This window comes from Dendronephthya gigantea, unplaced genomic scaffold (assembly GCF_004324835.1).
Source record: "Dendronephthya gigantea isolate DGI-Jeju-01 unplaced genomic scaffold, DenGig_1.0 000043F, whole genome shotgun sequence".
Lineage (NCBI taxonomy): Eukaryota > Metazoa > Cnidaria > Anthozoa > Malacalcyonacea > Nephtheidae > Dendronephthya > Dendronephthya gigantea.
Window position 1 is genome coordinate 1,046,210 of NW_021163053.1, and position 24,578 is coordinate 1,070,787.

The 24,578-nt window shown below is 35.1% G+C and overlaps 2 protein-coding genes across 4 annotated transcripts; both read left to right on the plus strand.

Moving 5' to 3' along the window:
• The first annotated feature begins 59 nt into the window (after positions 1-59).
• On the plus strand, positions 60-8,869 carry LOC114527252 (dystrophin-like). Of its 3 annotated transcripts, none has more exons than XM_028548904.1 (22): positions 60-169; positions 1,229-1,286; positions 1,645-1,706; positions 1,917-1,991; positions 2,065-2,269; positions 2,713-2,798; positions 3,186-3,265; positions 3,427-3,504; positions 3,631-3,742; positions 3,852-3,906; positions 4,159-4,198; positions 4,299-4,370; positions 4,558-4,691; positions 4,907-4,978; positions 5,056-5,133; positions 5,567-5,605; positions 5,815-5,842; positions 6,243-6,331; positions 6,596-6,788; positions 7,524-7,956; positions 8,168-8,275; positions 8,457-8,869. In XM_028548904.1, the coding sequence occupies exons 1-22, from the start codon at positions 148-150 to the stop codon at positions 8,504-8,506; spliced, it is 2,169 nt and encodes a 722-aa protein (XP_028404705.1). In that variant the 5' UTR covers positions 60-147; the 3' UTR covers positions 8,507-8,869. The 3 variants fall into 3 exon arrangements, with proteins under 3 accessions (XP_028404705.1, XP_028404706.1, XP_028404708.1); XM_028548905.1 differs by having other exon boundaries at positions 8,171-8,275; XM_028548907.1 differs by lacking the exon at positions 60-169 and adding an exon at positions 810-816.
• A 4,037-nt stretch (positions 8,870-12,906) lies between these two features.
• Positions 12,907-23,092, plus strand: LOC114527191 (metalloprotease TIKI2-like). The gene is made up of 7 exons (XM_028548835.1): positions 12,907-13,066; positions 13,147-13,233; positions 14,649-15,212; positions 19,761-20,079; positions 21,117-21,207; positions 21,533-21,724; positions 22,427-23,092. Exons 1-7 carry the CDS (start codon positions 13,007-13,009, stop codon positions 22,503-22,505), a joined length of 1,392 nt encoding a protein of 463 aa, XP_028404636.1. The 5' UTR covers positions 12,907-13,006; the 3' UTR covers positions 22,506-23,092.
• The last annotated feature ends 1,486 nt before the right edge of the window (positions 23,093-24,578 follow it).

The window sequence follows — 24,578 nt, forward strand, 5'->3', positions numbered from 1 at the left end:
CAAGATCAGAATTGCTAATTATCATACTCTGCAATTTGCATGATTGTTTAATTGCGTGTAGCGTCCTTGGAAACACATTTGAGTTGAGTGGCAAATGTTTTAATTCAATTAAACAATAATTAAAATATGTGAGAATTTATAGCGATTATGTATGAAAACGACAGGAAAGGTAAGAGTTGGATGGAGACGCATTTTTTATATATCAAATTTGTAATTTTTTATATTATAGTGTACTATATATAAACTATAAAGCAGCATATAGACTTGCTTAACTTAAGTTATAACGATAAACTATTTATGGTTGTCGATTTAGCATAGTTCTGACACTCTTAAGAGTTAAGACCCTCGAAGAATATAAAGAACGAACCAATAGTTTTCAGAACATGGTAGATGGTAGTTGACTAGTTGGTGTCCTCAATGTTATGTTGTTGGCCATTGCCAGTTAATTACATGCTAATTACAGTCAATATTAAATCATAATGAACTGGTTTGTCTGCCAATGTTTTGGGAGGTAAATTGCATAAAAATATTAAGGAGGACATATGATAGCGATCTGTTAACACAATCCAATTTTGTCAGAATCCATTTACTTCTGATGTCTGTGTATTAATAGGACAGTACTCAATTTGCTATATAGTTGATTCCCTGCATATACATTACCACTCAAGAGGCTACAAAAAATCCATTGGAATTAAATTAGATATGACAAAATTTGATCCAGTGAACCGAGGTCTACTAGTATATCACTAAGTGGTCCTACTTTTTATTTTCTATACCATAGTTGTATGAAATAAAAAAGTATACTAAGGATGGAAGGTTGAGTCCATACTTCTCATTCATTACATGGCCCATCTGTGAAAGCATTTTATATTACATATACACATAACACAATAATGACGATAAGTCGAGTCACTGAGATAAGCTATTGTTTATTAAAAATTTCCCATGGTGCATTTCGTGGAAACTGTTCGTCCAAAAAAATACCACCCAACAAGAATTTGCAGATTTTATATTATCATGAAACATTGAAATTTCAGTTGAAAATAGGCAATTATTCTCAAATTTTACTACTATTGCTATATCCTTAGTTGCAAGCAATGGTGATAATGAGTGCTGAGTTCAATTCAAAATCAATAATTTAACGTAACTGACAGTGTTCAGGACAGTTTTAGAATTTATACAGTGTAGTGAGTAGTGACAACAATTGTGGTTGTGTTATTTTCTTTAGGCCCTGCATCAGGTTGGGAGAGAGCTGAAACTTTGGTTGGCGTCCCATATTATGTCAAGTAACTATTTAGATAATATTTCCATTTTTTGAATAAAGTGACTTTGTTGCAAATAGTTCTGGAAGATTTGGGTGAAATAGATTGAAGAATTGTTGTAATACTAATTGTTTTAAATTAAATATTGTCAGTACAATTGTGAGTATTTTGAGGTCAGAATAATTCCAAAACCCTGGTTCTCTGGATATGTTTCTTAGTGTGGTTCTTTCCTCTCAAGGAGTCCAAGGCATATGACAAACTGACAAATCTTGTGTCATATACTGTAGATGTTATTGTACATAAGTGTCCTAATAGAAATGTACTAGCTAGCAATGTCTAAAAGGAGATCTACATGCACTATGTTCTTTGTAATATTTTCCAGTCATGCAACTGAAACAACGCAGTGGGACCATCCAGAAATGACACTATTGATGAATGAAATGTGTAAGCCAGTTAATATCATCATTATTACACTATATCATTGACATTGTTCATGATGCATTTACTATATGTATTAATATGTTTCAATATAACAAGCTCGAGTCCTGCTATAAGCTAATGGCAATGCAACATTGACATAGACCTCTATGAAATTATAATAAACATAAACAACAAAGCTTTTACAGGTGTTTTCACAATTTGCTTCTTTTTAAGCATTGGCTGATGACATAAAGTATGCTGCATATCGCACTGCAGTAAAGCTAAGAGCAATTGAAAAGAAAATTCAGGGTAAGGTTATATATATAGTGGTTGAGCAGATTTTGTGAAGTATTTATGACTCAGAACTGTGACTTTGTTATAGTTGATTCAGTGAACTTGCTAACCATCAGAGCAGTATTTAATGATCTTGGATACGCAGAAGGTTTCACAGAAAACAAAATTAATGTTCAACAACTTGAAGAAGTATTAAGAGAAATGTTTACTCGCGAACGTGAAAAAGGCGGAGATGTGAACGTGGCAAATGGTGTAGAACTAACTCTCAACTGGCTGTTGAATACTTACGATCAGTAAGTTTGCTGAAATGGCGAATAGGGTCCCTATATAACTATTTATATAACAACTAAAGTATTTCTAACTATTTAATTGCTTGAGAACTGTGCGTAATGAGAACTGTAAGAATAGATGACGTCACAACGTCATTACGTCAACGTTTTTCGTCTCAAAATAATCTGCGGCTTGTCCCATACCTCTCTTTTACATCCTATGAAGTCACATGTGCATTAATTATTACAGTACACACGTATAGAAACATTTAACTTTGTTGCTGAAATATAATATATGATATTAAAACTTCTACACCTCAGGATTCATTTTGAGTTTAGAAAATTGAGCTTAGAAAAATTCCTGTTGGATAGTGCTAGTTAAAGTTAACTTCAACCAGTTTTGAATCTGACAAAGTGAGAAATTAGTAGTAACATGATAAACAACAAAATGATACTTGGTTTGTTAGGACTCGAAGTGGATCCATTCGAATTATATCAGCAAAGATTGGTCTGGCTTGTTTATCAGTTGCAAGTGTTCAGGAAAAGTACAAATGTAAGTGCTCACAGCTTGATAAGACTGAAACCTATGTACTGTCTTATCATGGGAAATATTCCGGCCACGAGCGGCAACCTCGTACCCAGGGTCTTTCGTACTTTGGTAGGGCACGAGCGGTAGGAGCCTAGTTAGAATTATATAAAAAATTTCATAGATACTGTAACGTAAATTCATTGATCAATTTGCCTTTGTTAACGTGTTATATAACAACACATAAAACAAGAAATGGTTTGCCTTTGAAAGGAGTAGTTTTTCGAGGTTGAAAAGTGAAACGTATGGAATGGAAATTTGGTTTTGTTTCAAGCTGAGGACCCTGCCACGCTTTGTAAAACCTGAGTACGAGAATAACTATATATCATGCAATTTTGAATTTCTTATTTTCAGATTTTTTCGATCAGATTTCATCAAGCAAGGGTTTTATTGACAAGAAACGGCTGCGTGTGTTTTTAAGAGATGCATTACTGGTGAGAACTATAATTATACCATACAGATACTGCATCGCATTCCACGCGTGCATCGTGGGAGGTCTCTGAAAACCATGAATTGACAAGTGCTCAGACAATCTTCAAGCCTTTTTGATATATTTATCAGTGTTTATTTATCAGGTATATTAATTTCAATTCAGGTTTTGAAATATATCAAAGAGTACCATTCGTTTGGAAGATCTGGTATTGAACCCACAGTAAACAGTTGCTTTGATCGGGTAAAAATACAAGAACAAAAAAATATTTTTCGCAGTAACATGACTTGCAGTAGCAAATAGCTAGCCATTGATTGATACAGTTATTATCCCTTTTGAAAACTATGAAACATTTATTGCTGTTTTAAGGCGTTCATCCCCGACAGAGTAAGTCAACTTGAATATTTGGAGTGGATGATTGATGAACCACAGACTCTTGTTTGGATACCAACCTTGCATCGACTTGCAATGTCAGAAACAGGTACAAACTGAAACTGTAACTGAACTATTCTGTTCAATAATATTCTGTATAAGATTACCGCACGAGGGAACAGCAACAATTATTTTCAGTATTATATGGTATCTTTTAGTAACACATGAAGGAAAGTGCAATATTTGTAAGATGTTCCCAATCGTTGGGTTCAGGTAAGAAATTAAAGATTGACTCACGTTTACACTTACCGATTTGCCACAATTGAACATCTAACATAAGCCAAAATGGCATGGCTGGACATCTACTAGATTAACCATGCAGTCCACTGACGAACCCTTGTGTGACGTTCGTTATGGTTTTTCATTTAGTATAATAGACATGTCTACTATTTCTATGGTCTGACCTGTATGTTTTTTTTCATGTCCTTAAAAATATACTTACTGATCAGTATGTTTTACTTGAAGGTATCGATGTTTGAAATGCTTTAATTTTGACATGTGCCAGGTAGAGTTTTGTAGTCAAAAGATTTAAGTAAGCTTTTAACGCCATTCAGTTGGCCCACACGGGCCAAGTATCTAAAAGATATTCCTGTACTTTTTCACAGAATTGTTTTTGGTCCGGACGAGTGGCAAAAAATCATAAACTTCGTCACCAAACGCAAGAATACTGTTTACCAGTAGGTGTTATCTATAACGTAATCAGTGATCGAAACAAACATTAGAGTTTCCAATATATGCTCAAACCTTTTTTGGGAATCGATCAATGTCAGAAAATTTATTCAGTTTATCAGGCCAGCGACCAAAGCAAGTCGTACCCAGGGTCCTTATTCAAAGCCTGACTCTCTTCACTGTCCTATCACACAGGCAACCCAAAAAGAGGACATAAAAGATTTTGCTAAAGTCATAAAAAGTAAAGTTGGAAAGAAAAAAAAGAAGTCAACGAAACCAAGATATCTTCCAGTCACGAATGAAGCAACGACTTATGCTTCAAACGAAGAGTGAGTTAATATGTTTTTGTTTTTATTTTTATTACTTCGACATCTACACGTCATTTAACCATTTGCATGCGAGTATAAATTTTACACTAAAAATTAGTAACAGGAATTACCTCGGGCACAATTTTTTTATCAACCACCTTGTTTAAGAACGTATAGACTAAATGTTTTCTCTCGGCTGCAGTTTTATTTCACGGACTTGTTTTATCTCCTTATAGCACGGAAAATGTTGATTATGCAGACAATGAAAGTACAACATCTTTCGATTCCCACGATATTGAGTCAGAAAGGTATATAATTTCATTTTTCGGACTTGAATTTTACTTGAGAATAATGCGTGGGGGTTGAGTCTTGTTTTATTTGACAGGTTATCAGAGGCGAAGGAGATTCCAAAGAAAGATAATCAATATTCTTCCTCAGAGGTTCTCACATCAAGTCCTGATGTGTAAGTGCGTTTTCCTTCCTAAATCTCTGAGGATTAGTGTGGGGAAGCACTTTTGCTGTTTTTATCTAACTTAACGGCAAAATACATAAGATAGTGATCTTGATTGGTACATTTCTAACATGCATATACATCAGACTAGTGGTGGATTATCTGACTAAGCGTTGGGTTTTTCTATCTTCCCATATTTCCCAGGCCGGACTTTATTATATTGTTAATTTGATTTCGTTTTGCAATATTTCATTAAAACGGTTTGTAAACGTCTACCTCAAAATACGTATATTTTACAAGCCAACACGTTGCATACTAATATTGATATTCCCAACAAACAGGTTTTTTGACATCGTGACAAGAAAGTGTCAATAACTAATTATTTATTATTCCATTCGTTTCTGTATATTAAAAACGCGTAATGTATTGTACTGCATTTTTGTAGAGATGATGAACACGAATTGATATCTTACTATACCTCACGGTACTGTGCTATACATCTCTTGTCCTCTTGTATCTTAATTCTTATGCATGGTCATTACTTTTTGTCCTTAGGATTCTATATTAACATCAATTTCCTCTTGCATGTATATTAAGATGCAAGTTTATATTATATATAAACTCGCATCCTACAAAACGTTTTGAACGGATGCGAGTTTGCTTGTAATTGATATAATTGTTTTCACATTTCAGTTTAAATAACAAATCTCCAGCACCAACGGTAAGTACGGTAATGTTATTTCGTCCTGATACACTTATCGTGATCTCGTTGTGACCTCTGGCGTTTCTTGCATAATCGTCTGAACTTATAGCTCGTTTAAAATAGCTTTTTTTCAACTGTTAATCTACACCTGCCAAGCTTAGACTTGTTTTATTAGTCGAACGTTTGTAACATATTTCAAAAATAATATATTTCAACCCGAAAAAGATATTATCCTATTTGCATTGTATTTCAATATATGTAAGTTTAATGTGTGTTATATAATGTGTAGGAGTGTGTATAGGTATGACCTAGGGCAACTCTTTACGTAATTGCCTTGCTGTTTTTATATGTAACTTCAATTTCGTTAATTTTGTCGAATGTGAAGTTCGCCAAAGAGAAATATGGTTAATATTTTTAGACTAGCACTCCGATGCAGGCGACCACACTGGAGAGAGATCAAGTAAGCGAAATGGAACAAATTATTGTGAGTTTAGAAGACGATAACAGGTGTGTACTCATAACTCATTCTAAAGTTAAAGTAAAAATTTGGGTGTTAACAACGATGCGTTCCAATTTATGCATATAAAAAGTAGCTTGTAGCAAGCTTTAATTTCATTGCAATTTCCTCTCTTTGCGATATTGGGCCTGCTATATTTAATAATAATTTCTGCAATAAAAATATTTTATAGTACGACAATAATAATGACTTGATTTAAATAGTGAGAACTAAGATAATTAAAGTACATGAATCTTTGTTGATTAATGGCTCAGATATCTACGAGAAAAGATCTTGGACATCCAGGCGTCAGAGCATGGAAGACGTCTGAACCAGTCTCTTGAGTCTGACGAACGAGAAGTAATAGAGGAATACAATAAAAGACTGGAAGCCAGACAAGAAGTTTTAGAAGACCATAACAATCGTCTTGAAGAACAGCTTACAAAACTACGTCATTTTATAAACCAGGTAGAATTATCTCCAGAGAATATAACACGTCAACCAGCCGTTAAACGTAAAAATCGTTCCAGGAGACTTTCTGGATCAGAGGTTTAAAACTTAGTCCTTTCTACTTTCATCACCTGACCGGTGACGTCAGTTATATAATTAGATTTGTTAATTCTTAAATCGTTTTGTAATTATATTATTAAACGTACCTCAAACTTATTTAATATTATAATATATAAATTTTAGCAGTACTAAATAATAATAATAATTATATAATTATTAATCCGAGAAAGAGGTTGCTAAATACAGTATATTGTGTAGATATTTTATTCGGTGTAAAAAACTTAACTTTGCTTTAATTTTTAAACATTGTATAGTTAAAGGTAAAATATTGCTGAAGACGAAAAATACTAAAAGAAATGATTAAATGACTCTATTAATAAATATTTTTAAAGACTATAAAAGGGCATCTTGTGATGATGGTTTGGATTGTATTGGGATCAGATTTTATAGTTGAACCATCCCCATGAATTATACCATATAATTTGAAGTGAGTTTAGCTTCGAAAAACAAATATTTTTATTCAAAAACATAACTTTTTCCATCGTAATTATCGCTATTACGATAGCGATAATTACGATGGATTATATACCTGGTTGCCGTGAACTCATAAACTTCAATTCGTTACATAACTTTTTTTAGATATTTTGAATGTAAAGTTGATTGCCAATATTATAAGCGGTAATATTTTTCTAGAAAAAGTCACCTCACACCAGCAATAGCTTGTACAAAACAAGTGGTCTTCAAACATATGATTTTACGTCTCAAAATGTTTCACACGTTTCATCCCCGCCGCGGTTATTAAACTCTTCGTCACGCCGTTACGAAAGGCTCCGGCCAAAACCAGAGTTGCGCGGACAATCACAGAGTACGGGACGTGCTGCTATATTACTCCCACCACCATCCACACATCTGGTTAAATCGGTTAAACCATCTGCTGTTCCAAAGAGCGCGGAAGATGAACTTGGATCTGGTACGAACGATGGGATTCTCCGTCCCAGTATCTCAATGTCCTCGGACGAGGATCTTCGTGCAATTGAAATCCAGATGGAGGAACTTTTAGAACGGGAGAGTCCTGGTAAAGACTCAAGGGCCGAGTCTGAAACCGGCACCCTGCCCGCGTATGCTGGTAAGATATCACGTATCGTTAAAGATTTTCGAATTTAGTAACTGAAACGCAATTAATATTAGGCTTATAAGACGTCAGTTTTTTCAAGCAGCCCTCCCAACCACGAAATTCACGCCGTATTCTTTGGTAAAAAAATCAAATTAGCATTGCCTTCGATCTAATGACTAATTTACTGTTCATTCGTCCTTGATTTTTTTTCTTTTCATACCAGCAGACTCTGACTCCTCAGATGAACAACAGCAATACTTGCTTACAGCGGCAAGTATGGTTGGAGACGCAATGGATAGTCTAGTTTCTAACCTCTCAAGAGATCAACCAAGTAGGTTTGAATACATGTTGGAATGTTGACCTTTTCTTATAATTCAGGCTCAATCATGTCAGTTCCTGTCAATATTATTGTTTTGATATTAGTTCCTCTGTCTGGAAACGTTAAATTTTACTAAACTCTATTATCGCGATCAGACTGAAATTTTCACTATATGTGTAATGAATGTTGATAGGTTGGAACCATTTGGATCTTGTCTTAACTGGTGGTGATGAGGAAGTTTAAGATGGTAGACTGTATTCTAATCATCTAATTTGTGCGAAATAATTCAGTAATAAGACTCGAATATGGCTGAGTAATTTAAAATATTTTATTTGTATATATTAGAGTTTGAAGCCGAAAGAATAACGTCGCTTTGTCATTTTTTAAAAGAAGTTAAACAACTGACTATGGTTGAGCTCGATCTATATGCATATGAGCTCGATATCGTATAGTTTTAATAACTCCCGTCAGAAAGAAAATTAGAAATTTTAGATTTAGGATGATCATGCATGTGGCTAACACTTCCCATACATCATAAGCGGTCTTTCTTCAAAAAGTCAACCGTGATTACATCAGTACGATTCTATATGTAAATAAAAGTGTGAACACTCTAACAATTCTTTTTAGTTTGTCCATAAAGTTCGTCAATTACGGACGGTCAATATTCGTTCATCATTTTTGTCGGTCTGCCACATGCCGTAGTTTGGCCATCCCTGTTCGTCTGTCCGCGAATATAGTTCATGAGAATATAGACCCATCTCTCGTCCGCATGTCAAAGTTTAAAAACCGCATAATTTGAATTTGTTCTAATTAATTAAAGTAATTGCATGAGAACGTGCATGTGCCGTGCGGTAGATATGCAGCTATATAAATTGAGAGCTATACCCCATCCGTCACGGAAGTAGCTGAATGTGTCAGACAAACCTGATTGAAGAGTTTCATATGATCGAGACCTGTTGCAATAAAAGTGTCTTGTGGTCAATTTTACTTTTCTTGGAATGTAATATTGCACATCACGTTTAACGAGATAAGAAAGTAAAAAAACAAATTTGATAATTTGCAGAATATCTGAAGAGAATTTATAATTGCATTATTTAAATGTATCTCGTACCAGACGGCGTTATAAGGGCGTTATATCGCTAATTTGATTAGTCAAGGAAATTATAAAATACATGGTAAAAAATACATGGTAAAAAATTCATGGTAAACAACGTGTACGATACAGGAAAATTGATCTCATAATTATCATTTTGTTTCATATGCTATATAATTGTGTTTGCTTTTCCTTCGGATACAGTGATACTACGATGGATATGTAGCGATAAAGCCATAAATTTTAGTACGATAAAATTTTAGTGAGTGATATAAAGGAATTTTGACCTATCATCGTCATATTGCCTGTCTGAGTACACTTTTCAACAAAGTTATATTCACGGGAAATTTGCAGTCTACTAAACAGAACTCGTAATTTATCAACTTTGCACTGTATGTCAACATTTTAGTGAGACTGGCGACTTTGTATCCTGAAAGGCTCACTAAAACCCTAAAGAATTTGACCTATCTACGTTATATATTTCGGCTGTCAATGCACTTCTTCATTATGACTAAAAAAAAGTATAGTCTAAACAATATTTACTACTTGAAATTTTTATATATGTTTGATCGGTTTTTTCAAAATCTCTAGTTGCTATGTATGCATGTTAAAATCACTTGGTGGGTGATATTGATATTTATGGATACCTTACGAACGTACGAACGAGTATTTGTATTGTTACTAAGCATTTCGCAACCTTTTAGCGACGCTTTCCATGAAAATAGCCATCCAAACTGTTTTCTATTTCTCCTTATTATATAAATTATATCGATTGATATAAGTATTTATCAAAATGAGCTTTAACACGAAAGTGAAGCTCATAAGTCATGACGAATAAGACCCGCGTATTCGTGAATAGATTATTTCCTTTTGTGGTTTATTTGTCAAAAATGGTGATGATTTTTTTCACGCATGTTTCGAAGGAGATTGGTTTTCTCATTTTCCCATAACTCGTGAGAGAAACCCTGAAAATACGCTTCGTTTAACGTTGCGCTAAGATTAGACTTTCTCTTTTGTGGCGTAATATCATCGTCCTGTAGACACTTGCGACTACTTTTTGTTGGCACAGACCGCACTCAAGTAAATTCAAGAATTCGAAGTGGGTATATATTGTCGGTTGTCACTTGAAATTTTACAAGCTGTGCAAGCGGCATACACGTTATATATACCGATTGGCGCCACATATATAAAATTAAGATTGATTGCTGCATGAGTCGCTTTATGCACCGCAACAACCTCACTACTTCGTTTGCCTCTCGTTGGCAATTTCACTGTCACTGGATCGAACTTGAGATTTCACATCACTGACCTTGAAAGCAGGATAACCGACGATTTAAAAAACGAATGCAGAAGAAATTATTGAGAGGTTGAAAAAGTTTTTTCCGGTTTGCATTGACTGGATATAGCCACTGCATGGCGTTGTTGTCAGTTACGAAATATTGTGGCAACAATCGTCCTTTTAATGTGTGAAAGACATCAACCAGCTTACCAAAATCTTAATTGATAATAAAGATCGGAAGAACAATCATGATTGAAAGGATAGTTCTGTAATACTTCAAAGTTCCAACAGTTAACCATATCTATACCGGATATTATTAACCGTTAATTTGACATGTAAGATATTCATTTAAGTCCGAGACGAGTTGGATCAGTGAATCAATCAGTATTTTCCGACTATATATATACAATCCAATATAACCAGGGAGCAGCGTGGCAGCGTCTTCAAATAACTTAGCATCATGCATATGTGGTATAACAACTGCCTAAAATAGACAAAACACTTCTCGACGTTTCCTCAGTTGTTAACTTGTTATACCATGCACATTTGATGCTATATATATAATTATATATACAAGTACTAGTAATACAACATCTATTTTTTATTCAGTGACTCATTTCTAACAATGTAGGGTTATTACGGTATTGTTTAAACGTGATTGAAATCACTTCATGTACTGTTAAAGCTCATTAATCATCTCAGGTCAGTTCAATTAACAACTTGCAACTAATTAAATCACTCACGATATTCCAAATTTTCTTGCACAATTTCGTTTGGGCATGCGCGCGCGTGAATAGAAAATGGCAAAGTCAGAATAAAAGATTTTATAATAATAATCTGCTGAATAACAAACAAACATGATTGAAATCACTTGATAAGTCGATATTCTATTAACCTTTTCATACTACCAGCAATTATTTACCAATTTCTCCACTTTAAACCCTTAAAGATGTCATTAGTAAGTGGTTCACCGTCTCTCGACAACTTATCTTCAGTGCATTCCAGCCGACGATGATGACGACGAATGAAGATTTCTTAAATGTTCCTCCCACTTCCTGAATAAATACGGGTTTACGATTCCGGTATATGCATATACAGAAAAATAGCTGCAGGAAGTTGCGGGTACTTTACTTATGTTCAGTTCAGGAAATGTTCCAAATAATCTTTCTTGAATCAATCGAAGCAGCAAAACTTTTAAACGACAGAAGCACTCAGCAATTGTTTACGTACTACATATATGGTATTGATAACTTTGATCAAACGATTTCGATCCCAATATATAATTATATATATATATATGTACTTATCTATATTTCTCTACGACGTAGGCTATATTTTTCCTGTGACAATGTTATAACAGTGATATATAGATTGCTTAGAAACCATGTTTCGCCTTCGGGAACAAACAGGAAATGTCCTAAGGCCAACTAAGTCAGGCCGATTAAAAATAATTATAACTATCACATGCTGAATCAACCATGGGAAAACTTTACCGACCATTAATGCTTATAACTCATGAAAGAGTGCGTGATGTTTCGGGTCTAGACCTGACATCACAAAAAATTTTTGAAATCGACTTACGTGCTTATCGTCTCTGGGTTTTGGCAACGGCAAGGTTTTTGACACTCTATATATTATTGCTGTTATCTGTCTGCATGGTCTTTGCTTACAAATACGTTATACGTTTGCAACGTACTCTTCGTTTAACGTACAGGATAGAATAAATAATACATTCCTACAACAGCGTTCACGCAAGGGGATGGTTTAGCTTGTGTATCCTGATATATAACTTAAATTTTTATCATTAAAATTACAAAGCAAATTTGCGTGATTAATACATGCATGGCAATACATAAAACTGAAGATAATCCGAATTAAAAACATGCTGATGGTAATTACAAGGATATGTCAATATGAGTGAAGTGATGTGTAAGAGACATATTCAATCATTACTGCAGATGGTCCGTGTCCAATATCTATCCATTAACCTCATTCTGGAATACAAAATGGAATTCTGATGACAAGATTAGAATCCTTTACGTTACGTTTGAGTGTCTACTTCACGTTAGCACGCGGCAATGACACGATAAATTGAATCCAGTTGAAAACATTCTATTTTATAAACTTGATTCGAATTTTTGTGTGGTCCTTTTGAGTCACCACAAAAGAAAAAAAGTTTTGAAGTGATGAAAGAAACATCTCAACAGTTTGTTGAAGTAAGCTACATACGCGGGATAACAATCTAACAATCGTTGTTTGGCACCTGTGAAATTTGACTCGAGATATGATTCAGTCATATTGGTTTGGGAAAATGATCCGAGTGACCGAGCATATGAGCAATTGACAGGAGTAACTTGTCTTCATTTGATCAATGGTCTTCGACAGGATGGTACCGGCTTCATCAGCTCTGCTCTGCGTAACGTTGTCATTGGTAAACATTTTTGATATATAGTTATCAAATATAGAGGTGAAGTTGTATTGTTCATTTCAGTCCTATTTGTTCAATTTCAGCTTTTATTATTTGCTAAACCTGTGTTGAATTTGACATCGAATGAGGCTGAGAAACCAGTGACGAAACATTGTTCAAGACACACAAAGGTAAACGTACTATTTTATAGACAGAAAGTAAAAGACTTCTGAGTTCAGTGTTCAAGTATACCACCGGTGTATATGCAGGTCAAATGATTATTTTACGTATTTCATGCCCAAATAGGCGGTTAGGCCTGCTTCCATTTACTGTAGTCTGTAATGAACAAGTCATTTTCGACGATGGGAAAGAGTACCTATCTCATCCTTTGCGTGTTGTATGCAAATGAGTTTCATCAAGTTGTATGCCAATACAGTATTTCGCTCACAACAGCCCAATGGCAGCGACGAGAGTCACGAGACTAAATGAAAACCAGGTTCTTAATGGCAGGCGGGTTGCTGATATCGTTTTAGCGGAAGAAAGATTATATAGACCAATTTAGAACCCCGTATTCATCGTAAGAAGATATTCTAAAAGATCGAATTTGTGTAACATATCATAATATTGGGTGTTTACATTCGGATTATAGGTCAAGAAAATATTTTTTTAATGTGACCCAGCTTATTTTAATCCAAATTCCTCTGTCAAGTCTTTTGGTCATATTCCGATCTTAGAATCTTTAGTATCATTCCCTCGGACTCCGAATGATCTTCTAAATCAAATGGAGTCTCCATAAATCAACCAAGTTATAGCATATGAAAGTGTTAGTCTACTATTAGTTCAGAAATATTCTAATAGTAGGGTAGCTACTTGATTTTATGCAAAACGATGAAGTCTAGCCTTGCAGCCTCCAACAGCTAGCTGTAGTGATGTTGCTCGGTGTTATATATAGGAAGCCGTGGTTATGAAATCTCATTGACAACATTGCTATGATAGAATGATTTATTCTTCTTTGAAAAATTATCCCAAAATACTTGAGACCCCATTATAATCCGACTTCAGTCAATTTTATGTTGTCAATGCCTCATTGAAGGTAGTATGGCATCGCTTCAAAACTTCATGTAACATCATAATTTAAAATAGACTACCTAAAGATACGTACCAATATAACCATGCAAGGGGTGACAGCGTAGGACAACATCTTCCAACCGGCAATTTTGCATCAAATGTGGTATAACATTTGCCAATAAAATGAACAAAAACACTTCTCCACGTTTCTGGACCTAGAAACCCTTCTGACGAAGGTCCTTATAGTTCGAAACCCAGAACTGCTTTTGTGATACAACATTTGACGCGAAAACCCCCGCAAAAAAATGCCGTTCAAATAGTGTTAGCAGTGTAGTCTAATTACTGCTCTCCTGCTTTCGGGGCTATGCCCCGGGCTCCCCTAACGGGCTCGCTGCCCCCCTGCTCCCCAATATTTAAGCCAGTACGCCTATGCCAGTCTTGCTCCTGCGGCAAGGCATGCAGGTCTAAAACTGCATAACCTATAAGATTCCGTATGGTTATGAAATGAGTATTGGAGCCATATTTTTCATTACTTCAGGAAGGCGAGAGGAATTCACACCTTTGGACATTCGAAAACTATCCGTCTGTGTACTTATTTGGTAGCATACACCGACCATATACCTCAGTTTGGCGAAAAATACCTCGAAATGTCAAAAGGGCCTTCAAATCAAGCAGGAAGATATATTTTGAAATTGGGTTTAGTCCGAAAAATGTCATCGCAATGATGAAATGTAAATCCCTTCCAAACAGACAAACTCTACGGGACGTGTTACCATCACGAGTTTTTAGGAAGTTGCAAAACTATTTAAATTACATTCAATCTCAAATACCTGAGTGGTTGAACGATAACGAAATCAAAGCGAGACCCATAAATCCGGACGATGTATTTGAAAGAATGACCAGAAATTGGCAGGAAAAACGACCTATATGGATTCTCTTACAGTTAGCATCTTTTACGAAAGAATATGTACAATCATTTGTGAAAGGCATTCCTTCGTTAGATTTGTTTATGTATTTGAAAGGCGAGAAAGCTGGAAAAAGAATTGGACACTTGGAAAGCGCCGAAGAGCACTGTGGACTGAATAATTTGAATTCAAGTGAGGTATGAATGATAATGATGATGATAAGAACCATACATGCATGAAAAATGCAGAGTAGGCGGCGACATTTAATTATGTCCAGATGTAACACTTATGCACTTCGCACATTATAAGGCACCACTTCTTACTTCAATGATTTCAATTCATTCAATTGTATAGGTACTACATGAAACATTTCATAAGACAGAATGCATTATATGCAACTCCTAAATTTCTATAAGCAAGCGCATATGAGAAAGTGTCCCGTTTCTGTTAACTATCGAGCTTTCTCTCAGTCGCGGTGGTAAATTTTTGAGCAAATCACTCAGAATGGACCTCTCAGTTCTGTTGAGTGTCAACCATCTTAAAATGGTTGTATGATGTGGTTGGGATTTTCCACTTAAGTGAGGATTGTTGTATAGACCAGCGGCAGCCTTTATATCTAGAAATCTCATGCCGCACTGACGACAATATAGAACCACGAATCCTTCTGGTTGTATTTAATCGGCAATATTCTACGATTGTCTTTGTAGACTTTGTTGGCCTTTGTTGTCTCTAATATCAACAAAGAAGAAATTGTTTATTCTACAGGGACAAAATTCCGACAAACTCTGATTTGCCAATTCTGTCCTTAACTGCAGTTAAAGTTAACTAGTCTTTTAAACAACTGGCCCCTAGCTGGTGATCGTTGAGTCACAAAATACCTTGTCTGAAGTGAAGAAAACGTTTTCTTCCTTCACCGTTGTAAATAGGATGACTTGCTTGATGAAAACTTTGTCTTGATTGCGAGGCTAGCTTTACATTAATAACCTTTACTTATAACAAATTATATCAGGCAGTTGTTTCCGCATTGCTTTATGTATGATGGAGATCGTTCTCCATATATGTTCTGCACATACGCAGATACACTAAAGTCACTTTTTTTCTGTGGCATCGACTCGGCGGCGATGATTAAAAACGGATTTTTTTTAAAATTGTACGCGTCAATGCATGACCTCCCGAATGTGTGAACAAAGTCAAAGTGTGATTTATTTTAAGTCTATAAAGTAGCACGCGCACGAACTTTACGCTATAAGATGATATAAACTATAGGTCAGGTTTAGCCAATTAGTTTTGCTTAATTTTGTATAATAATAATTAGTTTAAACGAAGATATTTGTATATAGCTCAATGCTATAATCCTAAATATGAAACAACACTGACAGCATTCACAAAAAGCTCTTTATACATTGCACAATATACGGTATATTTTTTATTATATACTAAAACAATCCGAAAAGAAGACGATAAGCCGTTTCATAAGTTTGTATAGATCCTCTCGGAAGACAGATTTATCGATAAGCAGATAGATCAGTGCATTCAGTGCATGGGTGTTATCTGATGTGTGAAGAGTGTAATCTTATTTGACTTGCACTAAGTCAAGCCACAGTTTGTAGAAAGCATGCAGAAAAAATAAAGAAATGCAGGTCCATGGGTTGGGTGGTAGTTGCGAAATTCATCCAATCATATTAAATAATAATGTTAAACCACTCAAGAGATTACATGCAACAATTAAAAAGCTGCTGCTTGAAATGGGGTTTGATCATGCAACCATTGGATCGGATGTCATGCAAGTTCAGACTAAATTTTACCTGGAAACATGCGTCTTCACCCTTTCAGAGTGCACCCAAACCTTTTGTGCTTATCATTGCTCTGACGTGCGTTTTTAGAAATTAGAGAATATAATGCCGGAACTAGCAGTTGGACGGGGGGAATGGGGATGTTTCATGGCATCAAAACAGCATTTCCTGATACCGAAAATTAACGCTATAACTGATATATACAACTGTATGTATAGAACATGGATAAAGCAATGTATTAACTTGGGTGATAGCAATGATATTTTAGGTATTTATAATTGTCACGTAAATATTTTTAGTGACATTTCATAGGTTATCTGAATTAAAACAGGAAATAGCAATAACCTAATTACAAATATTGGCGCCGAATGTTTATCTTAAGAGTTTTATCGTTTCTTAATTTGCTTATCTATGGTACACCACATGTGTCCGGGCAAATTTCTTGTAGAAAAATACTAATACTGTGTGTCACCATTATATATCCACTTGACTATGGCTGCATGGTGGGATGATTGACTGCCACTTTACTCACAGTTATTTACCTCATGTCACCCGCGATAATTATCAATTTTTCAGCGTTTAAACAACTCCTCTCGAAATGCCGGGTCACGTGATGATCTCCTTATTCTATGATATATGATTAATTGATTTATATGACGTATATGATTCATTTAGATGTGTTCCTTTAATGGTATGATACTTAGAATATCGACTGTTAGAATATCATATTCATCCCAGAAAGGCCACATTATCCGTATCGGCAGTATTGCACTCAATGCACATAACTATACTAGGTTACCTGCAAGGTAGGGATTGCTGCGAGCATTTTAGGGTCCAAGTGAATTGTTATATGAAATATTAGTAAACTAAATCCGCTTTAACTAATAGCAATAGCAGGTTTAAAACACGTAAAGTGAACCTCTATTGAGCGTTAACTCGCTGGGGCTGTACATGAATTTATACCTGTTAGCGAGAACACTCTGTCAATTACGTCATTATAGGTCAATATATGCTATGTAATGTAGTTCGTATGAAAAACATCGTTGTGTAGTTCAACTGTTCAAGTTCGAACTTTTATCTCGAAATTGTTTTGAAATAGGCTGCTGGTTTATATTATGATTTCGCGAGTAAATTTGCTAAGCAAAAAGATAAATGTTCAACAAAGTATTTGCTGCCCAAAGGATTTGTAGATTGCACTCGGCAAAAACGAATCGTCTGGAAATAGCCATTTTTCAATGTCATAAATACCAACTTCTACGATGTTGGATAGAGATACGAGTTGCGGCTCGTTCAAGTCAAAGTCTTTAGAAGCAGCTAGTTTTCAAAATATTTTAATATACGAATCACAACAGTATTAATAGGAATAATAGGAACATTAGGCAGAATTTTGCGCGCGTAGCGACATTTTCCACCGCAACAAAGTTGACAGCATTGTACTTTCCAGTTTCCGCGCGGAAAATATTGTAAAATATTAACAAAATAGAACATTTTTTGGTAACATGGATATTTGTTTTTGAAATGTGCTATTTGTCTTCTTGTGAGAGTCCATGTAAATGTTTGGCTTCATATGAAGAGTAACAAAACATCATTTGATACTTTGAACTTTGAACGCGCTCGAGAAGACGTGTAATCAGAAACCACGTGAAGATCCGGTAAAAGCACTAAATAACAAAAATATTTAGGCATTTAGCTCATTGAAAAATAGGAATAAAAACATATACCTATGCTTTAATATAAAATAGGTCAAACATTGCACGAATCTGAATAATTCAGTCAGGCAATTTAGACGATCAATTGCATATTTTATCTGTGACTGTGTCATGTTATTAAACACGACTCGCAAGCGTCAAGCCGCATACTTGAAACATCACTTGATGCAAAATATGGAAATCAGCAAAAGAATACAAATGCCAATGGATAAAAAGACTTCTGTATGTAAGACTTGATTTGCACAGCAATGACGGCTCAACTGCTCAAGCAAAGCGAATTAGCAGTTAGCACATTGGATAGTATATATCGTATATATAGTGTATATCGTATATAAACAGTATGAATCTAGCTGCGATCGATTGTATGCTTTTAGCGTTTCATGAATATATAGAAGTTAAATTTGTAATCAACTGTAAACGTAACATATGAACGAAAGACAAAATATCTTACCTTGAATAGTCAAAATAGAACAGAAGATTTAAAATTTGACATTCTGTCCGTCGAAATCAAAAAGTACATGGATATGAGCGAGTTTAAAATTTGTGTTCTGCGCATAAAAAACGCGCACGACCACAATTCCCTGCGCTAAATAAAATTTAGTTCAGAACCCCCTCTCTGCACAAATTAGACTGCTGCTACGCTCGCTCGCTTCAGGCTCGCTCGCTCCGCAGCAATTATATTGATTCCCCTATGTACCACTACAAAATAATTTCTAAAATAATAATGGGCTAGAAACCTACAAGAAACTTTCTCGGGCTTCACCTCTTTGAGTGTTTCGTTTTGTGGTATGCTCCTCTTAGCTATTTGTAATTTTCGACCATGGTATTCATATCCTATGGCCTACAAACATACATTTAGCATGCCTGCATACATCTACAGGGACAGGGTGTATCATTGAAAAAACGCAATTCATGCAGCACTGAGTATTCATAAATATTTGCTTTAGTCGCTTTCTATTTGCTTTAGTCTTATGTTACTTATCGAGAATGTCATTAATTCATATCGCATCGTAAACAATGATCAGCGAGGTTCAGATTTGGCTTCCACTACCACTACCACTACCGCTACCTCTTGCTAATCTATTAAGCTCGTGATTGGTTAGTCTGATAGACCTATCGCATTTGATTGGTTTATATTCCCTCAAAGGTTGTGGTAGTCGTAGTGGTAGTCAAATCTGAACCTCGCTAATACTACTTGCAGTATATATCATGATGAAATATAATTTCTTTTTTTTATTTTCAGGTAATAGTTTATTTGGACGAACTATTAACAAAATATGATATTGAAAAAAAAGAGAAACACAATAAACCAGAAGATACTAACGATTTATTATATCACTACATCTGCGGAAACCTCAGCGAATATGTGTTTTCTTCAAAAGAGAGCATTAACACCTCTTCTGTGCAAAGGTCACGGTGGCAAACACTGCAAGACTTTGAACAATCCTTGAAAAAAGAAATGTTTCTACGGCGAAATAAACAAATGGCGAGAAAAATAATCAAAGAAATAAAGTTTGAACGAAAGAGAAAAAAAAGAAGATTATTCTTCACAATTGGGGCAGGTATGCTATATATCTTATAGATGATTCATATTGATCATTGTTCGCGATTTGGGTCTCATTGAAAATTCAACAAGTTGCCCAATTTATTTCACATCAAATGCAACAGAGAAAATGGTTTCCCAAAATACACAAACCGGCGAATTCCTTATACTCTCTTTTTATAGCGGCTTTTTAGCCACTTTCAATATATGACGCGGGACAAAACCCAATCTCGAACGTCCTGACGGCATTCGCGTCAACGTTTAAATTCAATACTGCACGAATCCGCGATTGGACATTTTGAGCAAAAAATGTCTGTTTTGTGAGCCGCTATTAAAGTCTGAAACTTCCAAACGAGATGGTAATTTAATGGGAAAGGTGATACGTAAACAGATCAATCATCAAACCAAATATTCAGCCACTGCTTTACTAGTTTGATAACTTATCAATTCCCTGCGACTCCAGATTTTATCTCATTCAAGACTGCTTCTCCACTGACGCGCGTTTTTTATACGCACGTACACGTATGGAAAATTTTAAACGCCTTCAAATTTTTATTATTTAACATCTAGGTCAACTAATGCATACTAAGATATGCAGAAAACTAAGTTCTTTCGATTTATTCACTTAGTTTTTTCAAAGGTAACTTGTAAAAGGATTTAGACTTCTACGTGCGAGTGCGTGTGAAAAAACGCGTAAGTGGAAAACAGCCTTCATGCATAGTCATCAGTATATATTGTCCAGTCACAAATAAATATGATCTGGATTATACGCTATAGATACTGCCTTTATTGAAGATTATGATTAAATGCGAGATAACAGTCCGAAAGAAACGCTTAAGGTCTATGACATAGTGCGATACTTTTTTGAACTCCATGCATGCATACATGCCGGCAATCATACAGATCGATGATCGATAACTCAATCGTAAAAGATATATGCACGCATGTTTACATTAGTCATTACCTAGGCATGTACATTTTATTAATGGAAAATAAATCAGTAGATGCAGTAGTTTCTGTTTTTCTTTAATTAAAGTTCCCAGACTCTTCTTTTAGCTCACCTCGTGGGAAAAAGGAGCATCATCGATCTTTTGGCGTCAAAAGGTTTTAAACCAAGGCATATCTTGGCAAAAGACACACTTCCAAGGTATGTATGACAATTTTTAAATTAGGGTTAATTGGTGTTGAAAAGGAAAGACTGCCAATCATTAAATATACTTCACAATTTTTAAAAGAATATAATTTGACTTTTCAGTTTTTTAAATTAATTCTACTTCAAATGCAAAAGCCACCGAAATGTTTGAGAAATTAACATCCGCATGCATGCAACATATACAGTCCCTATAAGTATATTCATTTCTAATCTTTAGAAGTTCATTGTTTTCACATGCAGTCAATGAACACAAAAATACAAGCATAGCATGCTGGACAAATCACGTTAGGTTCGCCATACTGATCGAAAAATGTTTTAGGTCTAGACGATACAAGATGAACCCCGAGAAGAGCCAAAAGCATTTTGAAAACTCAAGATCCAATAGTAGAAAGGAGAGCGAAGTGTCAACATCATTTCATCATCATCCTACGAACACGTCAACACGTCAACAAACAGAAGTGACAGAAGAAAACGATGAAAAATTCTATCCGAGTTCGTCGGCTGTAAAAAGGTAAGATATTAAAAATCTTAGATTCCACATTTGACCAGTGCCTGCAGTCACGCAAAAGTACTTCTTTTAAGCACAGTTTAGGTGGAGTACTTGATTTAACTGAATTGTTCCATTTTTTACCCCGTGCATTGGTTCAACATTTTTATTTTCTTAGTGCAATTTGAAACTCTTCAATATGTTCATTCTGAATATTTTAAAATAAGCTATTGTAAATTCGTGTTTTTTTTTGTAAAAATATACATATTATTGTAGAAATCAAATTATGTAGAAATGAGCACATATAAAATTCATATATAAAGGAGTCTGTTCGCGGGGGCCTGCGAACGACTATTATGAATGTAAATATAGATAATCCTTTCCTAACGTCTTTTCCTCCATAGAAAGGATGAAAGGTTTAGTTGGTGAAAGCTCCACTTCGGCTCCACCTTAATTCTAGTTAGTCTTATATACGTATATTACAAAACATTATACAAATTGTATTTGTTAATTCCGGGATTCATCTTTAGCTATATAACGTTGATTATGATTAAACGTGTAAATGTCATGCATTCAAACATTGCAAAATATAAAATTTAACCTTTAACTTGAAGCCCGGAATTAACAATTACAATTTGAATAATGAACGAAGGTGAAAGCTTTAGAAAGAAGATAAAAAGTTATAGTTCAACAAAAATTTACAATCTCTCTCTTTTTTCATTTTAGATCATCTTTATTGAATGGCAGATTACATACATTTATCATCACAATCTTTTTATCACCCATATTCCATATTAACTCATAATATTACACATTTTCGTTATATGTAAATGTATGCCTATAGGCACAGGTAAATATTTATAAACAAGTCCAAGTCCATTTTTCTTCCACTTGAATGTTTAACCTCTGAGAAAGATCGGCTACGACAGAACGACGGAATGGAATTTTCTCACATCTCCGCGCCAAGCCTAGCTAGCATTACAGCATGCAGGAACTTGTTTAAAGTGGGGGAGGGTAAAACCAGAACTTAATGCCATTTTAAACTCCACGCAAAATTTTATTTGTCCAAGGAAATGGTGAGGAGCTTGGAAAAAACGCCCCCCCCCAACCCCCTTCTCCGCGGTCCATGTCTCGATCTGGGGTTTCTAGTTTGTAAACTCTGTAAAATATAGGTAAAATACTTCAATAAATTCCTGACATTCACTGCATGCAAATTACCCTTGAACAGGAAAGTTTCTTTTACCTTTACAGCTAATCATTTCAGGTTAAATACACAAAAACGTCACTGCCTATATCGAGTCCGATTTCCTAAGTGAAGAGGAAACTAGCGTAATATATGAAATGAATCCCAAAGACAAACACCTTTATTGATATTGCTGGTGATGACTAGAGGGGGGGAGTCAGGAATCTCACGAGAGACAATTTTTAAAAATTCTTAAGGTGATGTCCAGACGTAATTTAAATAAACGCTTTGTTTATATTTTGAACTGGTATATTTCTCGAAATATCTGAAACTATCATATCTGTGTATCTCACACAATATGGTTTGCTATGCCTATGAGCTAACGTCTTTGTTCAGACGGACACCGCAGAGATTGTGACTGTTGAAGACGTTTCAACCCGAAAAACTAATCGCTGGTTCACAATTGTGCATTTCTGTACCGCTATCAAAGAGAAACCTTTTGAATATCTTACAAAAGTTCAATTTTTCTTCTGAATACGCATTCTGCAATCTTGTGACAGCTTATCATTAACATCTGACAGCTGTGAAATGGCCATTTTGAGGCTTATAGTAGTGAGGCTGATAGCTTTGAGAAGTATACACAAGGTTATTAATTCAGACGATTCGTTTTTGCTGGGTGCAAGCTTCAAATCTTTTGTGCAAGACATATTTTTTTGAATATTTATAAATCTTTTTCTCACCAAGTTTGAAGTCTAAGTATTGAGAATTGTGGCTAAGTCTATACCAGTTTCCGCGGTGTCGCTATATTACGCTATGCAAAATTTTGGCAATTTTCAAATTTGCGTTCAGAGACGAAAAGGCGACATGTCGGACATGACTTGGTGAAGTGAAAATCAAAGAGAAACTGGAACGAATGCCCCCTCGCGCCCCCCTTCTCTAGCGTCCCTGTTTTTGACCCCGCATAATTATGCGCAGAACTGATGGAACCCGATTGGAAATTAGCTTTAAGCTTTGGAACCTCCTAATATCACGAACGACGTTTGTATGGAAAAAATCTTCAATCACTGACAATCAGTTAAGGTGAAAAAGCACGTTGCTAATCCAAATTGTAAATCTGGGAACGAGGTTGATTGTAAATAACTCAATTAAGACTGCAATGAGAATGTGCAAACTTATTATGGTTTTAAGAGCACGGTGGTAATTTTGACTGTAAAAGGGTAAAACCGTGCTTCCTAATTCCTATGCATCTTTTGAAACCAATTGTCTTCTTTCGTGCAGAATTTTCACTTTCAGTCGCGCAGAATTTTATTCAGGACAAAATAACTGACCATTTGAAAGAACTGCTTAGGTGATTATTTGAGATTGCTTGATCAATCTTTAAAAATGAAAAATTTTTTAAAAATGACTCATACATAAATGTCCTCTCTTTGGCCCATGACATGATGGGTGAAAAAAGATTGATTGGGTGAAACTTAGGTTTAATTAATTAATTCCAAAGTTGGAAGAATGTGATATCAATTTTAATAAGGCATCTTTAAAAAAGCTAATGCATGAAGTAAATTTTTTAGCCAAATTTGATGTATGTCAGTCTGTTGAACCTCCATGTGATTTTTAGGCAAGTATAACTATCCAGCACTACATCATATATAAATGTACATTTGCCACACTTTTAGGCTGCTTTCTCACCATGTTCAT